The sequence below is a fragment of the Falco punctatus genome, assembly GCF_963210335.1.
Source record: "Falco punctatus genome assembly, chromosome: 20".
NCBI classification, from domain to species: domain Eukaryota; kingdom Metazoa; phylum Chordata; class Aves; order Falconiformes; family Falconidae; genus Falco; species Falco punctatus.
Genome location: NC_137600.1, coordinates 529,845 through 552,814, shown reverse-complemented (window position 1 = coordinate 552,814; position 22,970 = coordinate 529,845). Strand labels below are relative to the sequence as shown.

At 45.7% G+C, this 22,970-nt stretch overlaps 2 protein-coding genes across 9 annotated transcripts in view; both read right to left on the bottom strand.

Moving 5' to 3' along the window:
- Positions 1 to 6,771, bottom strand: part of GFPT1 (glutamine--fructose-6-phosphate transaminase 1) — a 49,220-nt gene extending 42,449 nt beyond the window's left edge. Inside the window, exons 1-3 of one of the 4 annotated variants that reach the window (XM_080370123.1) lie at positions 6,636 to 6,771; positions 5,696 to 5,835; positions 5,494 to 5,581 (exon numbers count right to left, since the gene is read on the bottom strand). Coding sequence is in view for 2 of the 4 variants with exons in the window: in XM_080370121.1 (XP_080226247.1) it covers positions 2,004 to 2,010 (7 nt within the window). In the remaining 2 variants the exon portion in view is untranslated. Of the gene's footprint in view, positions 1 to 2,003; positions 2,122 to 5,493; positions 5,582 to 5,695; positions 6,352 to 6,635 lie in introns of those variants that run through there. The other 3 variants (XM_080370124.1, XM_080370121.1, XM_080370120.1) reach the window with 3 other exon arrangements.
- Positions 6,772 to 6,881: 110 nt separating this feature from the next.
- Positions 6,882 to 21,852, bottom strand: NFU1 (NFU1 iron-sulfur cluster scaffold). 5 transcript variants are annotated; one of them, XM_080370133.1, is made up of 9 exons: positions 21,753 to 21,852; positions 19,581 to 19,684; positions 16,593 to 16,731; positions 13,965 to 14,031; positions 12,987 to 13,101; positions 11,793 to 11,856; positions 9,411 to 9,585; positions 8,559 to 8,647; positions 6,882 to 7,743 (listed from the first exon to the last, which is right to left on the bottom strand). In XM_080370133.1, exons 1-8 carry the CDS (start codon positions 21,797 to 21,799, stop codon positions 8,600 to 8,602), a joined length of 759 nt encoding a protein of 252 aa, XP_080226259.1. In that variant the 5' UTR covers positions 21,800 to 21,852; the 3' UTR covers positions 6,882 to 7,743; positions 8,559 to 8,599. The 5 variants fall into 5 exon arrangements, with proteins under 5 accessions (XP_080226259.1, XP_080226260.1, XP_080226262.1 ...); XM_080370134.1 differs by having other exon boundaries at positions 6,882 to 7,740; XM_080370136.1 differs by adding an exon at positions 20,321 to 20,505 and having other exon boundaries at positions 6,882 to 8,647; positions 21,753 to 21,772.
- Positions 21,853 to 22,970: the final 1,118 nt, after the last annotated feature.

The window sequence follows — 22,970 nt, the reverse complement described above, 5'->3', positions numbered from 1 at the left end:
GCCTACATATGACACTTGCAGGGCAATCTCAGAGAACAACACCTCAGGTTGTTCACCTTGCTCCTTTGCTGGAGTCTACCGGTGCTGTATGGAAAAATGCCCAACCTGCCACTGCGACTCGTGTTTCCCACCGTGAGCAGAGCCCACCGCTCCTTTTGCCTTGTGCTCGCCAGCCGGACTGCGAACGGCCGCAGCACAGGAGGCTGTGTTCCTTGGTTTCTGCCAATGGCACTTAACCACAAGTCACAAGAGTTCACGTGGTAGCACCCTCAGACTCCAAACAGTCCCCCTCCTGTTCCCTACAGAAACCTTTAACTGCCTTCGGCCACACACTTCCTGCGCTCAGAAGCTCCTCAACTTCCAAGGCTCATTTTGCTGTATTAATGTGCTCAGTTAATGCTCTCTTCTTCTCGTTTCTCGCTGTAGGATCTACCTCTGGCTCCCAGAACAGGACACAATAACAGAGCCAGTAATGCTTAATGCCCTTCTCACCATTCCATCAAATGTTTCAACATCCGAGAAGAACTTTGCTTCTATCAAAAAGGGGAGAAACACATTAAATCTTGAATGCAACCGAGTAACTCCCACAGCATTTTCAGGGCTTATTGCAATTAAAAAGACAAAGAGCAGAATGTTAATATCACACAGTTCACACCCTGGACCTCACATAAGGCAAGCACAAGGCACCAAAACCATCCCTATTCTTGCAGCAAGCTATTTATAACCATAATTATCCCTTCTATTCTTAGCTTCGCTCCACTTTGTACTTTTAACGCCAATTAACATAGTGTTAAACGTAAGCTGAAGCATGAATTTCGGATCACCTCTTTGTAGCGCTCCACAGACTTGACAATTTGAAGGTGGTGCCACTTCAGTCTCACAAAAACAATGGAATACGGCAATTTGCATAGCAAATATAAAACCCAGTCTTGCTTACAGCGCCCTTTTAATTTCGCACATAAAAATACAGAAAAAAAACAAAGGAGGAAACATGGAAAGACAAATAAGAAGAGTCACTGTTGTGTAAATTTCCATGGAAAGACATGGAGCCAACGTGACAGAAAGGAAGAGAAAGAGAAAAAGAAAGGATGATTTCTACTGCTGCATCCAAACGATGAGGTAAGTAATCGTACTAACGTGACAAACGGGAGTGCAAAGTACCAAAGTGACCCTGGGGAACAAGCCTCGCTGTCTCGTGCTCCAGCGCACCCAAGGCATGTGCTCAAGGCAGGGATGCTCCGCCGGGACACGGGTGGAGATGAGCTGCTGCACCACCCCGCAACCGACACTTCGACGCTGGGTTTAAACCCATTTACCCGCCTGCCTCAAGACCTACACTGCATAAACTTGCATCGATGTACGAGCATCCACATCAGGAGTTCTAACGCCTAAAAAAAGATAATAAAAACAGACAAGAGTTTCCCTGTAGAAGTGGGAGTGGTTGCGCTGCCATGCCCGGAGCTGCGTTCCCAGCGGTGAAGCCGCATCCTTCCCTGGAAGGTGCGTGTTCCTGATGCTCCCTGGGCAGAGGCTCCCGTGTCACTTGGCTGCTTTGGAAAGCCACAGCCTACAGGCACCTACAGCCCACCCGGCACGGGTCTGGGCTGCCGCCACGCTCCGCACCGCCGCCGCTCAGCCCGGACCCACCGGTAGCGCCGGGTGCCGGCCTTTGCACGGCCCGGCCACAGCGACGCTAACTGCGGGCCAATTCGCCCTTGCAAGTTATTAACGCGTTACAAGATGCCTCCCCCGGGGAACCGTACGCGGGCCGCCGGCCGGGTGATGACATCCCCAGATAACGGCGCCGGGGCCCCTCCTCGGCGCGGCCGAAGGGGCCGGCCCCGTTTTTCCACCCCGGTTCCGGGGGTGCCCCAGGGGCCGGCCTAGCGCTGCCGCCCGGCACGGCGGAGGGAGCAGGGCCGGGCAGCCCAGCCCCCCGCCCCCCCCAGGCCCCGCCATGCACCGCCCGGTTCCCCCGGCGGGCCGCGCCGCCCGGCCCTTACCGCACATGGTGCGCCCCCGTCCGCGGCCGCGCTGGCTCTGCGCGCCGGGGCCGCGCCGCCCGCCCCCCGCGGCCCGGGCCCATGGCGCAGGCCCGCCGCCCGGCCCGCCATTGGGCCGCGCCGCCCGCCCCGCCCCCGCCGCCCGCCCCGCCCCCGGCCCGCCATTGGGCCCCGCCGCTCGTCCCGCCCCCGCCCGCCCCGCCCCCGGCCCGCCTGGGACGTGGCAGCCGGACCCGCGGCCGCCGCCGGGAGGAGGGAGGGCGGCGCCAGCGCCCCGCGGCAGCGGCGGACAAAAGGCGGGGGGTGCCCCCCTCCCCCCACCCCCCCGGCGGCAGCTGCACCAACCGGGCGGCACCGGCGGGGGTAACGCTGGGATCCCCCCACGCGCCCGGCCGGGGAGGGAGCCGGGGATCCTGGCCCCGCAGCACACGTGGCCCGGCTGCGCGGCTCCCCCTCCGCCCCGCACCGGCGCAGCAGCCGGGCGGCGACACCAGTAAGATGGCCCCGCAAACTGGGGCGGGCGCGAAGCCTGGCCTGCGGGTAACGGCCGCGCAGCGCTGGGAAATATGGAAACACCAACGGCTGGGAGGGAGCCGGTCCCTTCCCGGGAAAACCGCTGCTCGCTCCGCTGGGCCCCGGCCCGGAGGAGTCGCCAAAGGGCTCCCGAGGAACCCAGAAAATGCCAACGGTAAAAAAACAGGAGGGGCCGATTCTGGGCTCGCTGGAGCCTGGCAGAGCACAAGCCGGAGCGGGAACGTCGCCCGCCCGGGAACCATCGGCCGGCAGCCAGCACGCAGCCCCCTGCTCCGCTGCGAGGGCCTGGCGGGACCAGCCCAGGTGCAGAGCTGCGACAAGCAGCTCGCCCAGTGCTTTACCTCCCAGTTAGTCCCAGTTCCTAGTGCTTTACCTCCCAGTTAGTCCCAGTTCCCAGTGCTTTACCTCCCAGTTAGTCCCAGTTCCCAGGACTGGCTTGTGTGGAGCTGCGACAAGCAGCTCGCCCAGTGCTTTACCTCCCAGTTAGTCCCAGTTCCCAGTGCTTTACCTCCCAGTTAGTCCCAGTTCCCAGTGCTTTACCTCCCAGTTAGTCCCAGTTCCCAGTGCTTTACCTCCCAGTTAGTCCCAGTTCCCAGTGCTTTACCTCCCAGTTAGTCCCAGTTCCCAGTGCTTTACCTCCCAGTTAGTCCCAGTTCCCAGTGCTTTACCTCCCAGTTAGTCCCAGTTCCCAGTGCTTTACCTCCCAGTTAGTCCCAGTTCCCAGGACTGGCTTGTGCAGAGCTGCGACAAGAGGCTCACCCAGTGCTTTACCCTCCCAGTTAGTCCCAGTTCCCAGGACTGGCTTGTGCAGAGCTGCGACAAGAGGCTCACCCAGTGCTTTACCCTCCCAGTTAGTCCCAGTTCCCAGGACTGGCTTGTGCGGAGCTGCAACAAGAGGCTCACCCGGTGCTTTACCCTCCCAGTTAGTCCCAGTTCCCAGGACTGGCTTGTGCAGAGCTGCGACAAGAGGCTCACCCGGTGCTTTACCCTCCCAGTTAGTCCCAGTTCCCAGGACTGGCTTGTGCGGAGCTGCAACAAGTGGCTCACCCGGTGCTTTACCCTCCCAGTTAGTCCCAGTTCCCAGAACTGGCTTGTGTGGAGCTGCGACAAGCAGCTCGCCCAGTGCTTTACCTCCCAGTTAGTCCCAGTTCCCAGTGCTTTACCTCCCAGTTAGTCCCAGTTCCCAGGACTGGCTTGTGTGGAGCTGCGACAAGCAGCTCGCCCAGTGCTTTACCTCCCAGTTAGTCCCAGTTCCTAGGACTGGCTTGTGCAGAGCTGCAACAAGCAGCTCACCCCATGCTTTACCTCCCAGTTAGTCCCAGTTCCCAGGACTGGCTTGTGTGGAGCTGCGACAAGCAGCTCGCCCAGTGCTTTACCTCCCAGTTAGTCCCAGTTCCTAGTGCTTTACCTCCCAGTTAGTCCCAGTTCCCAGTGCTTTACCTCCCAGTTAGTCCCAGTTCCCAGTGCTTTACCTCCCAGTTAGTCCCAGTTCCCAGTGCTTTACCTCCCAGTTAGTCCCAGTTCCCAGTGCTTTACCTCCCAGTTAGTCCCAGTTCCCAGTGCTTTACCTCCCAGTTAGTCCCAGTTCCCAGTGCTTTACCTCCCAGTTAGTCCCAGTTCCCAGTGCTTTACCTCCCAGTTAGTCCCAGTTCCCAGTGCTTTACCTCCCAGTTAGTCCCAGTTCCCAGGACTGGCTTGTGCAGAGCTGCGACAAGAGGCTCACCCAGTGCTTTACCCTCCCAGTTAGTCCCAGTTCCCAGGACTGGCTTGTGCGGAGCTGCAACAAGAGGCTCACCCGGTGCTTTACCCTCCCAGTTAGTCCCAGTTCCCAGGACTGGCTTGTGCAGAGCTGCGACAAGAGGCTCACCCGGTGCTTTACCCTCCCAGTTAGTCCCAGTTCCCAGGACTGGCTTGTGCGGAGCTGCAACAAGTGGCTCACCCGGTGCTTTACCCTCCCAGTTAGTCCCAGTTCCCAGAACTGGCTTGTGCAGAGCTGCGACCAAGCAGCTCACCCCATGCTTTACCTCCCAGTTAGTCCCAGTTCCCAGGACTGGCTTGTGCGGAGCTGCGACCGAGCGGCTCGCCCAGTGCTTTACCACCCCTTTGTCAGCTGTGGAGGGGGGCTCACTTCCAGTTCTGATTTCTTTTCCCACCTCCACGTCTTTAATTACCAAATGCCTCGTGGCGGTGGCGGGCGATCTCCCGGGTGAGGAAGGAGCCACCAGCCCAGCAGAAGGTGATCACCAGAACCACACGCGGTGCACCCTGGCACAGCAATCCCGCTCTCCTCAGCTGTGGCCACTGTTCAGACTCTCCGTTACTGATCTGACGGGCACAACCGATTCACCCGCTGCTTTATTGCTCTTAACGGTGTTTCTTTGCTGCCCTGCAGCAGCTCCCAGTTCATGACTTCTTTACCCCCAGCAGAATTTAAGAATACACACCTAAAATAACCTACAGCATTATCAGAGGGCAAACTCCTGCTTATAACGTAGGATGCCCCAGACCTGAAGGACCATGGACAGTCCTTACAAACACTCCCAAAATACATAGCTCACGTCAGCAGCACAGCAAATACCAAACTTTATGACTTAAATCTATACCATACTTGATGCTATAAAAATTAATCCCTCAACCCGAGGCTAACTCATCCTTCTATATGTAACAATCTGGTGCAAATTCCTCAGAATTTTACACATACAGAACATTCCATGTGTTCAGTCTGGAAGTGGCTATTTAATTCCCCTCCCCCAAGCCAATATTTATGCCCCATGTTCCTCTGTTGAGGTTTGCTGTACATACAGCACGTGGGTTTACTACCATGTATAGTTCACACGAATATACACATGCAACTCGCTACCAAATGGAGAAATGTGAAAATGTTTCCCAAACTCTCTCTCACACATACAAGCGTTTTAAAAGTAACTAAAGGGCTCATGGCTGGGAAAAAGAATACCTGCTTTCTTCTTCTCCAAGCTCAACACACTTCACTTCAAATAGAAGTCCTGGCTGAAGTCCTGAATTTTACTGGTGAAGATTACCACCTCCCAGGAAAAAAAGAAAAAAGAAAAAAAAAGAGTATGTTTTGTGATCCCTGACACATAATGCACTTCGAATTCTAACATCAGGTGACATGAGGTATTTACTCCTGCTACTACCTTGGAAGTACCTGCTCCAAAAATGCTGTCAGCTGTTAGCTGCCTCACAGTGTACGTTACAGTATTATCAGATGACAAACAGGCGGATTTCTCCTAGAAACGTGGAATGAGTCACATCCCAACAAAAAGCACATGTCCACCTGTGAACAGTTCCAAGATGACAAGAGTTTAGATAGCTGTAATCAACTCCCTGTAAAAGAGAGTTCTAGAACAGCGCTCAGAAAACATGAATGGATTTTGTGTGTCTTCTCTAGCTGACATGGGTGAAAACATAAACAGCTGAATGGCAGACTGTAATTTTGCCGTTACCCACAGCACAGCAAAAATACCAAAGTACTTTTTTCTCTTTAAAAAAATGCCAGAATAATTTCAAGTAGTCATTACTACTATAAACATAATGACTAACTGCAATTTTTTCTTTCTAAAAAATTATTTCTACAAAGAAAAACTTCAGAGTCAAAAAACCATGCTGACCGGAGCATTACAGTACAGCACAGCTTCCCAGCCACCTAACTGACAAGCCCTCCAAAAAAAACCAACTGCAAGGCCACCCCATGACATACCGTACTGTCACCGGGGCTGCCGGCCACCTCATTCACTCCTAAGCTACACACTGAGTAATCATTACTGTACTCCCCTTTGCCTCCGTGTCCGTGAACGGGCAAGGTTTTTTGGGTGAGCGGAAGAGATGGGACACCTCTCGCTAACGGGGATTCTATCTGTTTCAGACAGAGCTTGGAAGGTTCACACAGAAACTCTTAATGATTTGGGCTGATGATTTTACCACATTGGGCTATCATAGTGTTAGCATTTCTGGGTTTGGTTTTGTTCCCCAAGTGACAACTGGCATTAACCCCCTCCCTCTGTTTATCCAGAGTTGGAGACCCCAACTTTGCTGCTTTACACTGCAGAAATGCAACGGCTGCCCTAAAGAGCTTACTTTGTAGCGGGACAGAACAGATAAAAAGAGGACGGGATGCGAGCACTACGCACTTCTCTCTCCATGACAGAGCTCGAGGAGCTTGAGGACACACAGGATACATGCCGGACACGGAATCTCTTCAATCACAAGATCACAAGATTCTCAATCTTCAGCATCAGTACAGGCAGGCTTAATTTGGTCCTATTTGTACAAATCAAAACTCCAGTAAAAACAAGACTGCTTAATTGAAGAATAAAGACCACATCTTTAAGAGGACATTTTATTTAACACACAAAACAACTACTTCGCTGTTTAAGCTTTGGCTTATATAGTGCATTAATTTGACCAATTAGGCCTAAAAAGCTCTATTTTTCAGAAACCAGAACCATTGCTCACCATTCTATGGTTCACTGACAAAGAACACGGTGATAACGTTTGCACAAGCTCTCTTTCGGATAGTGTGAGCCTACTTTGAGGGGAATTTTGTCATGATACACTTGTAAGATCAGGCACTGCTTACTTCCTAACAGGGTAAATAAAACGTGGCAATTTCAAACCAATTTCCAAATCCTGAGTGGGTAATTTAAATGACTGTAAGTTATTACTCTCCATGAAAGCTGAAGAAATATTTTGCCAAAATACTTGTTTTCAAATTTCTAACAAGTAACATGAAGTTTACGGCTACCACATGCTGATCTGCATGGTATACAAAAGATTCTCCAACCACTTAATTGATCCTGTTTAGGGACTCAGTGGAATTACACCGGCAAGGAGCAAAAGAGGGGAACACACCAGAGGCTGTCAAATCTTTGTACGCAGGGAGTAACAGTATAATAACCATAAGCCAAATAATGGCCACGAACTCAGCTCGGTTGTGGCAGCAAAAAGAAATAGTATTTCTGTTAGCAAAGGCATCTGCTAAAGCTAGGCACCAGGAAGGAATTCAGTCCTACTCATACGAGTAAACAGAAGTACTTGCAAAGCCCAATTTACGTATCACAATTTCAGAACAATAAATATTTCTCTTCCCATAGCCTCTAAAACTGGAACGTGTTCTGCTCTGCCACGTCTTCCCTTGCTCAGCCAGGGCAGCCAAGTTACACATACGCTGCGCTCTTTGGCACTGCTGAAGGAACAAACAGGATATGGCATAGGTAAACACATTAATTTTCTTTGCTATCCTACAAATGTAATTTGTGCCCTTAAGCACTGCACATTCATCTTGATGTTGGAGTATGATGTTGAGAAACCACCTTTTGCAAGTTTAAACAGACCACTAATGGTGGCTGGACAATTTTACTTCTAAATAAGCTAATTAGTCTCTCCACTTACTAAAGCTGATGAGGATCATCTTCTTTAACTTTTAAAAGATATGATTTTTATAACAAAACTCACACTTTCTGTTTCTGTTGCTATTGGCTGCACAGTGGTAGTGAGCAAGTAGGTAACTTTCCACAAGTGATGGCAATATTACATCCTCCAAAATGAACATCAGAAGTTACAGGTTATTTTTCACACAAAAAAAGATATGAATCAAAAAGCTTTTTAACAAGACTTGATAAAAAAATTAACATTCCTAAATTTCCCAGTTATAGACCAAAGGCAGGGAGCCCTGCAAGCCCCATAAGGAAGCTGGGGGGAATAAACATTTAATAGTTCTCTTGCACAAAAACCAGTCAAGAAACTTGACTTCTGCCTTCTATTTTTGCCAGTCTTGAATTTTTGGTGTGAAAGAAAAACGCAGAGGCACATCACCAGTTTTGAAGCCCACCATTTCTTTCTTCACACAAAGAGGAGCAAAAGGATTCTTTTTTGAATGCAGGGCATTTAATAAATTAGTGGCTTAAACCGATGATACATTTTCACAGGTATAAATGCAACTATTTTTCTGAGAAGAAAGGCAAGTTTGTTTGCTCCTCAGCACAAAGACAGTTTACGTACACCAAGAGGTAAATACTTATTTGGCCATAGACGATGCTAGCTTAAGGAGAATTTACTTCCTTCTCCACGTCATCGTCGTCGTCAACAACCTGAAATCAAACCCAGAAGTAGCTTAGGTAAACAGTTTACGCAATCCTATGGGACTAAGGGTTTAAAGAATTTATTACATTAAATCCCTGCTGGACCCAAGGGGAACAGCAGTTACTCTACACAGCTGAATGACAATAGTCACATGACAAAGGAAAGAAAACCTTGTGATCAAAAATGCCAGGAGGAAACGCAGCTGAAATAGGAGCTGGTGAAGTTAATACAAAAGGCCACCAGAACAATCACTACAGCATATCGGATTTTTAATGAGAAAGCTAAAGAATCTGCATTTTAGGGGACAAAAGCTTGTTGCTTTTTATCACCCAAAGTCACCAAAGCACAAAGGTAACAATTGCTGGCAAACGGTGCCCAGTTCTGAGCTCCTCAGTAGAAAAGGAGACAGTCCAATGAGGTATCACCTCCCTCAACCTGCTGGCAATACTCCCCTTAAATACAGCCCAGGGTATCCTCAGCCACCTTTGCCATAAAGGCACACTCCTGGCTCAGGCTGAACTTGGCATCTACCAGCACCCCAAGTCCTTTTCTGCAAAGCTGCTTTCCAGCCAGGCAAGCCCCAGTGTATTTTGGTGTGCGGGACTTTGTAGGGTTCTGTATCTTTTGCTAAGATACAGTTTCCAACGCAGGAAAACTACACCTATACATCCTGTACTTTTGCTTAAACTGCCAACCTCTCCATGCTGGAAAGGGACAAAGACCTTCTTTTTCATTTAAAAAGAAAACAACTACTATCTCTCACCAACCCACCTGTTCCACGCCTTCTACTTCAGGGATGTAGAACTGGAGCATGTTCTGTATCCCGCTCTTCAGGGTGATGATGGAACTGGGACAGCTGGTGCATGAACCCTGCAACTTCAGCTGCACAATCCCATCCTCAAAGCCTTTATAAATAACATCACCACCATCTTCTTGTACTGTCGGCCTGGTGGAACACGATACTCAATTTAAAGCAAGTATAGCTGAAATAAGTTTCCTTCGAGAAATCTTCAGTAAAGCTAAATTTAACACACACAAAGAACTGTCACGATATAGTAACTAAAGCCCTCTTTCTCTACAACCACCTGGTTCAAATTTCCAACAACACATGCTGTGCTGGACTCTCTCACATAGAGAGCTACTGTGTTTTCCGTAGGATGTCAAGCAAAACACATTTGACACGAATGCAGCAGCATACGAAAAACCACTGAAGTTCTAGGGCCGTGGGTAAGCACCTTAGGAGTAGAGCTTGATTCAGCCTGCAAAGACATACTGGTTTGCATTGAGGCAGTCTCCACAGGTAACAATGATTGCCTCAGTTACGTGCCAAATAGGCGTTTGTCCTACCTCAGGAGCACGTGCATCTGTTAGCTGACTAGGGACAGCGATAAGAAGTTCTAAAGTGCTTCCATAAATAAATAGGCAGTTCACCATAGCTTACAGAGATCAGGAAAAAAACTCAACTATAAAAACTTAATCCTGCTAATGGGTGAAGAAGCCAGCATCTGATAAGATCACATCCCAGTACTATTAGCATTTCTGCAGCCTGGTCTCCATTTGCAAGCAACAAATGCCCTGCATTGTAACTGTATCCCCATAGCAACACTTTCCCAGACCAAGTTAAAACCATCAAGTTACTCTTAACAGAAGCTCTTTATACTGATTTCCAAAATAACTCTTTGAGAACTACACTCCTAAGAGAATAACCTATGAATCGGACACATTTATTAACAACTCACCATAGCAAATTATCTTCGTTCCAGAAAGCCAAAGAACATGACTAAAAATTCCGTTTTTCTTATTTGAAATTAACTGTTTTAACACACTACAAGGCATTTCAGATCTACATTCCCTCCATCCTGCACCTTCCGACAACTTCTTTGCATAATTTTTTAATCAACTAAACAGTAAATTCTCTGTATGTACCACCGGTTTATATATAGCTTCTGTAAACTATCCTGCTATAAAATGAAGTTAAGATACACTACTGCTAATATTCTCACCAACAGCTTCTTGGTCCACCAAGGGGTACAGGGGGAAGGAAATGGAAGAAAAAGGTGGGGAAAACCAGAAATCTGGGCAGAAATCCCGTGACTGTTACAAATAGCCACTGGGAAATCAAGAACTAACATACCAGAGGGAGCTTAAATGGCCACATACCCAGCGAGAGCAGGGCCTCTTGAATGCTATTTGCTATCATGGCTTTATACAATGATATACTTGGGTTACACTTTTCATACACGTTTGGGAAAAACGTTCCAGTTTATTCCTGCTTTTCTCCCTCTTTCCTTTCAGGAAAGCTAACCAATACCATCTGTCAGCTGAGATAACCAAATCTTTAAGTGATATCACTTTAAAATGCAGCATCATAACTTCTGGAAAAATTAAACTGAACTCCATGATTTTGACCCACACACAAGCTGCTGGGTCCTAGAATTTGTGAGCTGGAGAAGATGTTGCCATCGGGTATCACAGATTCGGGAACACATCAAGCATTTTCCCCTACATCTAAAATGTCAAGTTGCTTATCCCTTTCAGTTCACTCTGCAAGGCAATTAATGAGCATAAAAATATACTTCAGGTAAACAACATGATCCATAGCCGCTCTTGAGACTTCATTAGTTACCACCAGTTTCTAAATTCAAGCTGTGTGTTAGAATACCAATAAAACTGCAACAGAATGAAGCCCAGACAGCAAGGGAAAGCCACTAGCAGATTTTGCTTTAGAGTATAATACAAGAATGTAAACTACTTTGGAATACTTGGAAGGGAAGTACAGTGAAGACAGAGATTAATACAACAGAGGAGAAAAGAAAAATAAAGATGGCATTGTTTTCACCATTTAAAAACAGCCAGGTTAAACCCAACAAACCTGTTTAAATGTCTTATGGAGAGTAAGACTATACACTGTTCTAAAATCACTCAGCAATAAGGACTCTGTTCAGCACACACTTTGCTTAAACAGGAAAGCCAGATAGAAAGTTTTCAATTAGAGGAAACAGCACTCTCAGTGTCGGCCAGTTTTGAACTTTGAACCCCCCCCACTAGATACTGAACCATGAAATCACACACACCCAAACAAAAATACACTGTTTCTTAAATAAATCCAAACCCCAGTCACTCCATCTAAGTGATCTAAGGTTCCTGGTTTACCTTATTCTTGTGTCCAGCAGTTCTTTAATCATCAGTACAACTTCATCATCTTCTTCCGACGCACCTTGGGAAAAGAAAAACATGCAAGTTAGAACTCAGAGAGGATTCCAGTATCATTACTAACACTGCAAATCTATAATGGCAGAATGAAACAGCATTAAAAACACTGCTGAAATGACTGAAACCAAAACCCGAATTCAAAGTATTTTTCTCTGTCCTTATTTACATCCCAGGCTTTCACTAACAAAACCCAGTATTGGTTCAGAGTTGTTCTCAGCAGGCAAAGGCCTTAACAGACAACAGTGGCACCAACTTTTAAAGGAATCTACAACAAACATCCAATAAGGAAGCAGTGGTTAAGGCAGGGTCCTCAGAAGGAAGGTTTTAGCAACTTAAAAATTGAGCAGGGGAAGAATTATGAACCTGTCTGGGTTTAGAAGCTCTAGATACAATTTTAGGCTCAGTGTTAAGTGTCACAGAAGCATTTTTAAAGACAACCTTTTCAAATAAAACAAAATCTCTGTTAATATTGACATTAAAACCAGACATAACAGAGCAGAGAGAAATTCAATAGTCATAATGTTCCTTAAAACATTGGAAAATTTGTTTAAGTTGCTAAGTTGCAAATGAGGAAAAACTGCCCTCGAGTTACATTGTAATTTAGTCTCCATTACTTTCTATTACAGTTTGGAAAATATATCTTACTATTTCTTGTTAAGACCATAAACTTATTGTTAAGGCACGGATAATTAAGCCTGGGCACTCCTTTTCGATTTAAGGAGGAAAATAAAACCCTTTGTAGGTGCCCATACGAAAAGGATATGCAGCAACACCCCACAGCTTTCTAAATGCAGCCTCAGAACTTCAAAAAATATTTCACACACACACAAAGTACAACAGAACACGGTCCACACTGCCAAAACGCATAGCTCAGCACAGCTCCCGTGAAGATATGCTCATAGTACAGCAGATGAGAGCCAGGCTTTATACCCACGGACCAGCAGCTCCTGTACAGCGAGCGCAGCATTGCTTCCACTACAGGCATTCTGCAAATTCCTTCCTGTGTTAATTTTAGCAATTTGTACTTTAAATTCTCCTGCATGCTTCTCTGAGGTACAAGTGGAGGCTCTTCTGGATTCACAAAAACTAAACCCAAAGGCAGATACCGGCCTCTTCCTGAAGAGTGTGATTTACCTGTATCTGTCCTAGGTGCCTCATCAGTAACTACAGGTAAGCCAGAGGCAAAGAAATCCATTATAGTTGCATAAATATCTGGTTTCAGTAAGTTCCAATCCAGGTCTTCACTCTCCTATAAGAATCAAAAGGGGGGGAAAAAAAGAATAAACACAGAGTATCTGCCTCCTAGTAATAAGTTCTCCTAGTAAGAAGTAGTAAGTTAATAATCTAATCTCTTCTTAGATTAAAAATATCATAATGGGCTCTCACAATTGACGCCTGGATTTGATTTCATAGTTTTGCCAAGTCCAGCTTTGCCAAAAAAGTTGAGTAAGACTCAATTTATAATAAACAGAAAGGTTTCCTTGCTTGCAAGCCAAGTGCTATTAAAAGATTAACTAAAGATGTGAAAGTCTCCTAAATACATTATTTGACACCTGTTTTTACCAAACTGTTTCAGAGACTCAAGATCGTTTGGTTCCATTTAACATTGAGCCAAATTATCACTTACTGAATTGCCCCATGCTCTTCACACAGTAAGAGCATAACTGCGTGGTTACCGCGCAACACCTTATCTCTGCTGACATGAGCTCCACACCTTGGGTAAACACAGCGCTGCCTGCAATGTGCTTCATCCCGTCAGACAATCACCTCCTTTGGAAGCGTTCCCTGGAGGTCAGCTAATCCCGACTCCTGCTCCACACAGAGCCAACTTCACCGTCGCACTGGGCCTCATCCAGTCCAACGCTGACCACTTCCAAGATCAAAGAACCTACAGCTTCGCTGGGCAAACTTGTCCAGTGCTTATCCACACCCTGTGATTTTTTTTCTCCGTTTTATATTACAGGCAATTCCTTTTATGCCGCCTGTGAACACTGCCTCTGGTACTCTCACTATGCATGCCCAAGAGTCCGACTGGATCCTCTCTACGGCCATTTACTAGACAGCTGAATCCCAGCGCATCTTTTAGAACATCTGAACCTCTGTTCTGCTTACCTTGGTGATGGTGATGAAATCTGGGCCAAAGAAAATACTTTTAACTCCTTCGATTTTGAATAACTGCCTGTCAGGAAAATAAAAAAAAAACAAAATGCACACACATTTCAGGCAAACTCCTAAAGATGTATTTAATCTGTCACAGAAAAAAAGTTCTAGAACACACTTCTAGTCAAAACCGAGCACTAAAACCAGAACCGTTAAGGGAAACACATGTTTTCTTCACCTACAGCTTAGGAATAGCCGGAAGATCCTGCTGTGGAGCAGTGCACATAGCGACACTGAACACACCTTACAAGAAAGACTTTTCCACAAGATGTGTTAAAGAATTACTCTCTCTCTCCAGTTCTTCTTTGGAGGCAAAATTATATTCTGTATATAAAAACTACTTGTTTAGGATCAAAACCAGTAGGTACCAATCGTTTCAGGTAGGAGTAGTGCAAATACAAGGAATGTTCTTAGACTAAAATAAGTTATTTGAAGTAATTGAGCCCAACAAAAACTGCCTTCAGCTCTGTTGCCATTAAATAAAAGGGATTAGTGCCAAGCAGTCCACAAGGCTTAACACATCAACTCACTTTGTGAGCAATCTTCACTATTTTTAGTCAGCTGCGTGGCACGTGAAAAAATATGAAGATTTAGTAAAGGCTTAAGCCTCATACTAAATTGCTTGAGATGGCCCCATATAGCACCTGACAACCAGGTGGTGAATTAGCACACATTCAAAGCAACGCAAGAACTTAGATGACAGGAAAGAGCCTATTTTTGACAGTATTTTAGGTATAAAAAGCAAAATGAGAATATAAACATTTTTTTCCATAAATGGTTAAATAAAACCCAACAAACTCATCGACACAATAAATTAATGGTGTTTACTCTTCAGGAGCAGCAAATAAAAATAATTTAAAAAAGCATTAAAAGGAGGAAGTACCTTCAGGTAAATACAGCATAAGGCTGTAAGAGAGATTTTGTAATTAAGGGGAAAAAAAAATATTCTCCTGAAAGACTGGAAACCTCAAAAAATGCAATAAATGAAGGAATTGGAAATCTCATCACAAAGATACATGTGATGAAAAATGACAGAAGAGATTTCACAATACCCATTTGAAAGAATTTCTACACATCAAACAGTTATATGTGTATTGGGCTTTTACATCACCAAACCAATTAAATTTTAAAGTTACTTAAACAATGAAATTATGCAAGTGCATCAAACCATCCTAGATCAATTAAGTAATTCTCCCCCCTCCCTCCCCTTCAGGAAGCTTTTATTTCTTCTTTAGAAAATGAATACTCCTTTTTAAAATAAACGAGTATTCCATTTACAAAAAACATAATCTGGGATTTAACGCTATATAGTAGATTTTTTTTTTCCATTAACCTGCACAATATACCTTATCAGGCTGTTTTGCCACAGTACAGTCTAGCACATACATCATCTTTGATGATAACCTCTATTTGCAGATATCTGACAACAAAAAGCCTCTTTCTGAGAGTCCATTTCATTCTGCAACCCGATACACTTTGGCATAACCAGATCCTACAGCTTCAGCATTCTGCAAACATGTTTTGATGTCCACAAAAAGCTTTTGCATTATATTTATTACTTTTAGTCACAGAGTTTTGCTTGTAAAGATCCCGTTTGCCCTCTAATAGCTCTGCAAGAAACCTCTGGAAACCCTACAGTTCCTAGAGAGAATCTCATGAGAAACAGCTTCTACTTTTGCATATAATCCTTCCAGCAGACACAAAGATGACTTAAACTGGGATCTGCAGGGGTAACCTACTGCAGCATTTCTGGATCTTACTCTCAAACTGAAGCCCTTCCACCCACGTAACAGTTTCTTTTCAGAGGCTAATCCGACAGCAATGACAAACATGCAAAATGGATGCTTCCAAATAGTCCCAGAGAGACTTGTGATGGTGCTCCAAACCCCTTCTGTACCAAGATGACACAAATCAATTATTTGCTCAGTGATTCTTACTCGAGATTACGCATTTTGGTATTGAAAGCTGCAACTCCCAAGACCTGTTACAGATCCAGCCCCAAAGTGTGGGCCAAACCCAGCTTTCCCTTGACTGAAACACAAACCTTTTGTAAAGGAAAAATCCATTGGCTTTGAAGTTCAGGTTAGCACCAACATCTGTCAAAACAAGCAAGCTACCGCATTTAATTCACAGTATTTGGGGACTATTTACTTCCTTATGCTATTTCTATTTCCCAATTCTGAAAAGTTGCATGATTTCCAAGTAACTACTTGAATTAAAGAGTATTCTGATGGGAATGATTTTGCAAAATCAGGGCCAGAGGTCTCACCAGTGATGCAACAACCGTTTTGAGAATACTGATTTATAATACCACTCAATTCAGTCACGTGAACTAGACCATGATGCGTTCTGCTATGATACAGCTGTAGGGAGTGCAGACTCACAGGAAGACTACTTTAGTAACAACAACCTTCCCAGCTTTAATTTTATGCAAAGTAAAGCAGCATTACAAACATAAACCCAACCAAGCTACTTGTGAGCATGAAGAGCAGAATGATCAGAAGCTGTGCTTAAAAACATCAGTTGTAGACACACAGCCCATACTGATCCCCAAACAAATTATGATGTATTAAATAATACCTTGCTAAAGGTGAGCAAAATGCTGCAGCTGGTGTGGAAAACTCCATAGTCCTCGACTCCAGCACTTCCTTCCCTGGAATAAACTTCAAACTATTTGGATTTGGTGTGTCTTGAGTTTGAATAAACATGCTTCTTACTGGAAATTTACAAAAACAAAAGGCGGGGGGGGGGGGGGGCGTGTGGAGAAAAATAATGTTATCATTATCAAACCTAAGTAGCTTAAATGAAAGTCAAGGATCCTGATTACTTGGCAAGCCAAGACCAGGGTGATCTCTGTGCTATAGCAAACAGCAGCCTGCACAGCAATGATACTTTAAAAACACAATGCAATAGGTTCCTCGAAAGGCTCCAGACTGACACGAAGCCTGATAAACACAAACATGTTACCTCAGAGGAAACAAGACGATAAATGGAACCTTGTCTTTGCTTCTTTTGCTAACTTTTATTTACTAAAAAGCATCCTCTGTAACAGCATCAAACTGCCTGAGGCCGGTACCAGCCTCACTTTCTAGGGAAGGCCACGAGATGCAAAATTTGTTTCTCTGTCAGGTTTAGGTTTTCTTTTATTTTATAATCCTCAAATGCTGCTTAGTCCCTCTTCCAGCATTATCATTTCCTGTTCAAAGCATGATCAGTTTTACTAGCCCTCTCTTGAAGATACACACTACCTAAGGGGGTTGGTTTATATTTTATTTTTCAGCACTATAAAAAAAACCCCAAGAGTAACTAAACAGTAACAGTGAACCACGCTCTGCTAACATTTCCCATAGAGCAAAAAATTACTGTAAGCTATCCCTTATCCTCCGGAAACTGAACTGACCAAACAAATTAAAATAAAATCATTTACAATTCATTGCTAAAGATGGTTAAAAGATAAATTTTTACAGAAGGTCCTTTTGTGGCATGGGTCTGTCTTTTATTAGAAGACTGTGAAAAGCCTGATCTTGACTAAAATTTAATACTCTACATTTAATGAGTACATTTAATAGTGTATTTTTCCTGCAGACATGTCCAGGCAGCCTATGCCTGATGTCCCACTGAAGCTGAACATCAGTTAGGGAGAGCCTCCCATCGCTAATTCTGTTTCTAGTTCTCCTTCTTCCTAACTTGCCCTGCATATGAAATGACACAATGATACACAAATGTTCAGGAAAGAAGAAAATGCATTTTAAAAACAAAAATCTTTAGGAGCTAATATATATAAATAAATTATACTTAAAAAACAAGCTCACATAACTTCAAAAATATGCAATGGAGGGCTTTAAAGCAGCAAAAAGAGCTGACATTTTCATAAACTGCCATTTTGCTCTCTGGTATTAGATGACAAATCACACTATTTATAAATTGCCAAATTGTTACTGCCCGTGTCTGTCATGGTAACAACCCATTTGACTTGAACGTACACAATGGCACAGTATGCACACACTACATTTTTTTGTTAGTTTTTTTTAAAGGAAAAAAACAACTTAGCATAGAAGTACTTAGCTTTAACGTGAAAAGAATAATCCTGATAGAGCAAGCAACTAGTCAGCTTATCCGTGAAGATGGAAGAACTATTCATCTTCCAAATCCTGCTGGCATCTAAAAATCACATCTAGTATAACAGCATAGTTTACAAATAACCAACGGGGGATTTAGATGGTGTAAACTGAGTATTCTCTGCCCCTTTTTTGAAAGCAATGGGCCACTAACAGTTACCACACACTGTTCATCCAGCATCTCCAGCACCCTAAACCACAAACGGCTGTGTCAGTTCCCAGAAAAGGTGTCCACGTGGGTAGCCTCTGTATTTTAAAAGTGTCTTCTGCAGTTGAAGTTCTGCCTTCGTAAGACCAGGTTTTTCAGTCATTAATCAACCCGGAGAGTTCTTTGCACAGCTCTGAAGAACTTGCTTGGCATTTGCTATTCAGCAGTTAGTGACTGGCTGTATCTACATCTAACACCTGTTACCAGTTCTTTCAGCCCTCTGCAGAATGCTGTCTGTACCTGCTCATTATTCTGTTCTGCCATACGCTGCAGGTAAGAGGAAGACACCACGCAGAGGCCAACTTTAGCGGGACACTTAAAGAAGCAGGTGAAATACTAAGTCTGCTCAGCAGAGTCTGCCTGTTGGTTAGAACTAGAACGGCAAAAATTTTCTTTTCTGAAACCAAAATTAAATAGAAACCTCTGCCTAGGCAGACTGATTTAAATAAGATTTCCATTTGTGACTAATGCCATGCAGCAGCACCTGCAGAACTTTTTGCCTTGGACTCTTTCTGCTACAGCATTGGAGAGCAGTTGCCAAAACCCTCAGGCAGTGCAAAAGCATAGTGTTTTTCTGCGGTGCAAGTTTCATGATTTTATTTTTTCTATTTTTTTCCCCCTTTTCTGAGCATTATAGCCTACCAAAAAATCCAATAGGTATGACAAACTCAATCTTAAACATTGCTTTTTCAGGACAATACCAAGTTGCAGATATTATTGGAGAATACCATTAATGCACCATACATGGATGCATTTTCAAGAGAGAAGAAATTAAAAAATGAAAAGATTGCAGCCCTAAGAATGAAAGGCTTTGTTTTCATCCTTGTTAGGCCCTTATCTGGATGGCTAATGATTTTATCTGGCAGAGCTCAGCAGCTGAAGCAGGACAGAAGGCAACACGAGATCTTTCACAACAGATACATGTACGCCAGGATAGAAATTAAATTAAGAACAGCAGCAAAGCCCAAGTAATATTTTGCACTAACAAAGCCCCTTGTAAGGCTGAATGGTATAGAAAAAACACATATAATCAAACACCTAAGAAAATCATCCACATCTTCTCCCCAAGCTCCAAGTGTCCAAATGCACTAGCACTTCATTAAAGACTACCAAGGAAATGTTACCACACACAGACTGCAGAAAGAAGGCGGCTTCCGTTATTACCACAAGACATAAAAACCTCACAACACATTCATTATTCATTCTTAACTAGTATTTACCTTTTTTGGTAAATTAACCTACCGTTATGCCATGCTGTAGATGGAAGAAACTGTTTCTTTTGCAGAAGTCGATGGAAAGACTGTCGAGTTGCCAAATTATGATCTTTTAACATCGTATGACAAAACCTTGAAAAAAATAATTTTACTGACATTTTCCAAATTAAAAGTTTGCACTACCCCACAGGAAAAGTATTTCACATGCTTCTACTCAGCAAGACACTCACCTGGCTTAAACCTCTAGGGTAATGTAGCAAGCTCACAGGCTAGACTGCAAAATGTCCCTTCCTTTTCCCCCTTTCCAGTGCTCCCTCTCTCTCATTTCATAATAAAATACACCTAACTCTCCAATTTTAGCCACCTAAAAAAATTAATCTAGGCTCCTTCACAGCCACTAAAGACAGGCAAATCACCTTACTTACCTGTAACAGAAAATGTTAAGTCACCCTAAAGGAGCCTTTTCGTCTTCCTTTTGACTGTAGTGAGTACCTGGAAATCTAGCTTGGACTAAGCATCTAATTTTCAGAGGATTACAGACAGCTGAGATGAATCCAACCTGAGGCTAAATCAAAGCTAGTATTTACCCCTATACTCTGTGGGTTTAGCTGGTCAAACATAAGGGTCTCCTATGTGACTCTGAGAAGATGCAAGTCAGGCTAAAAAGGTAACGCAACGGCTACTCTTAGAAGAAACAATTCTCCTAAGAAAAAAATACAACATTTGGATAAAAGATAAAGTCTGTTAGCTACAGGTACCAAGCCATACCTCAACCCTGTTCACCTCTGTGTATTTCTTCTCTTTGGGGAATAAAGAAATATATTCCTGTACAAGTACTGTTCCAGAATTAATCCAGACCAGTTAAAAAGAGGCCCTGCTCCATACATAACCCACACCAGCAGTCAAAATAGGGGTGGCATCATCTGCTCAGATGGAAGTTAAAAGGGGGAAAGCTGGGAACAGAAAATAAAACATTAAGAGAAAAGGCGAGACAGAGCGATGGAGTAACAGGCCTAACTTTCCAAAGTGTAAATACTTGCTTCCACATCTGGTATCTGTGACTGTAAGCACAGCCAACAGCATCCAGGTATTTCAGAGCGAAGAGAAAATCAGAAAACGTAACCAAAACCCACCTTATGTCACAAGTAGGTAGGACATACAGAGCATTTATTATTATATGGTTTCTCTTCACCTTATGAGGTACGGAGGCAGCGGGAAAGCAGGTAAACTACATGTATCACACCTGCAGGGCTGTCTGTTACTAAGATTCTCTCTGGGGGTCATAAATCTGAACACAAGCACTACACCTAGGCCCAGATTCCTCAAACATGGTAACAGGAGAAAAGCTCTCATTAAATGGACCTTCCTGCTGTGAGTGAGGGAGACATTAACACATAAAAAGTCCGAATCACGTTATTTGCCTGCTTTTATGGTCTTGATTGCAGGTACAGAGGCCACAATGGGATGCGTGTGGAAGGTCCCCTAAGAGAATAGTTCTCCTTTCTCCCTTCAGCTTTGGGGAATAAAGATTATAATGCATTTTACAGTCCACAGCACACAGCAGCAGATGTGCCCACCAGCACACTATCCTTTGAATTTCCTCTTATTGTACAGCTTTTAGCAGCTGCGGGCAGAGGTACTATTTCCCCTTATTGCTCGGCCCTAAGGGTACCTATGTGGGAGTGCAGTGCCCCTCACTGCATGATCCGCTGCACATGGGGGGGGGGGGGGGGGGGAAATTACCCCTGGCTGCAGGGTCTGGGCACGTGTGTGGGGGAATCACCCCTGGCTGCAGGGTCCCGGGCACACGTGGGGGGCATTTCCCCTCAGGACTCGCACCTGGCACAGGGGGGTGCACAGTCCCTCAGGGGAAGGCCCTCAGCTCCTGCGTGTCGGGGGGAATTAACGCCTCGCTGTTGTAGAGGGCTGGATGACGAAACGGCCCCTCCCTGCCCGTCTGTAACGAGGAGAAAGCACAGACAGCTTCTTTCTTCCCCGTCCGCCCTGCTGCAGCGGGGAAGGGGAAGAGCGAGGAGAGCCCGGCGCGGCCCGGCAGGTCGCGCTGCCCCTCGCTACGACACGGCCGCCCCCCCCCAGCCGCGCAGGGAAGGGGCGAGAGGGGACCCCTCCGGGACACAAACGGGGCTGCCTCCTCCGGGCCGGGGCAGCGAGGAGCCGAGCGAGCCCCGCGGTCACCTACCGGCCGCCCAGCCCCGCCGCCGCGCCGAGCCACCGCGCAGCCGCCATCTTGGCGCTCCTCAGGCGCTGCCGCCCCGCCCCGCTCCCGCCCCGCTCCCGCCCGGCCTGAGGCGCGGCGGCGGCCCCTGCCGGCGGCAGCCCGCGTTCGGCCTCTTCCCTACAAAGCGCCCATCTACAACGCCTCCTCCCCCCTCTCCCTCACCCCCAGGGTAATACTGCTGGTTTTATTCAATAATTCCTCCTTACCTTTGCAGAGCGCTGTCCCTGTGCCAGCCGCTGGCACGGCCTCTTCACCGGCGGGAAGGGGCAGTTACCACAGAGCGCTCAGGAACAGCCCCCTCCAGGCCTCCTTTCACCACCCAGCCCAGTAACACGCAAAAAACCTTTTTCTGCGCCCCCCAAGCCTCACAAGCCATCAACAGCTTGTAAATTAACCTCGCGGGGACGGGGACCCGCAGCAAAAGTCAGAGGTGAGGCGTTTGTTTTGATCAAATTTTATTTGAGGTGGAAGCTCTCGATGTTGCAGATGTTGCTGCAGCCATGCAGGGCTGTTGGAGGAGGAACAAGAAGAGGAAGAGTCTCCCTGGGGAGGAAGGAGACATGTCTGCACTTTCAGCAAGATGATGAGGTTCCAGTTCATGCCTGGGCCGTGGCTGCCTGCCCCCCCCCCCCCCCCCCCCCCCTTCATATGATTACAGTCCTACCGACCTTGGACCAGAAAGTCACTTACACTAGGCCGATCATAGCTGCTTATCCTCTTACAACTAACTAATACAACCTAAACTCCAAAGTCCTTTAAACAAACTTTCAGCCCCTCGTTTCAGTCATTCCTTGCTGGATTGGCTGTACCTTGGCATGCAGCTGCACTCACAGAAAGCACGTTTTCCCTGGGCTTTGCCAAAACCTGTCCTTGGATAGCCACGCGTTTCCCCACACACACATGCACAGCTCCGCATGGCACCGGGCAGTCACAGACCGGCTCGCTCATGTATGGCTGATCCTCTTGGAGAATGAGTTTGTTCTGCACCTCCTCTCCTGCAGCAGCAGCTCCCAGGCTTGCAGGGAGGGCTCAACAGCTCTGCACTGCCTGTGGCTGTAGCATTGCCCTAGATGTGAAGGCTTCTCTCCTGTAAACTGGAATATCCACTGCTCAAAGCCTCTGCTTAAAGCAGTTAAGATCACTTTGACTAGACAACTGATAAATAGATAAATATAGTAG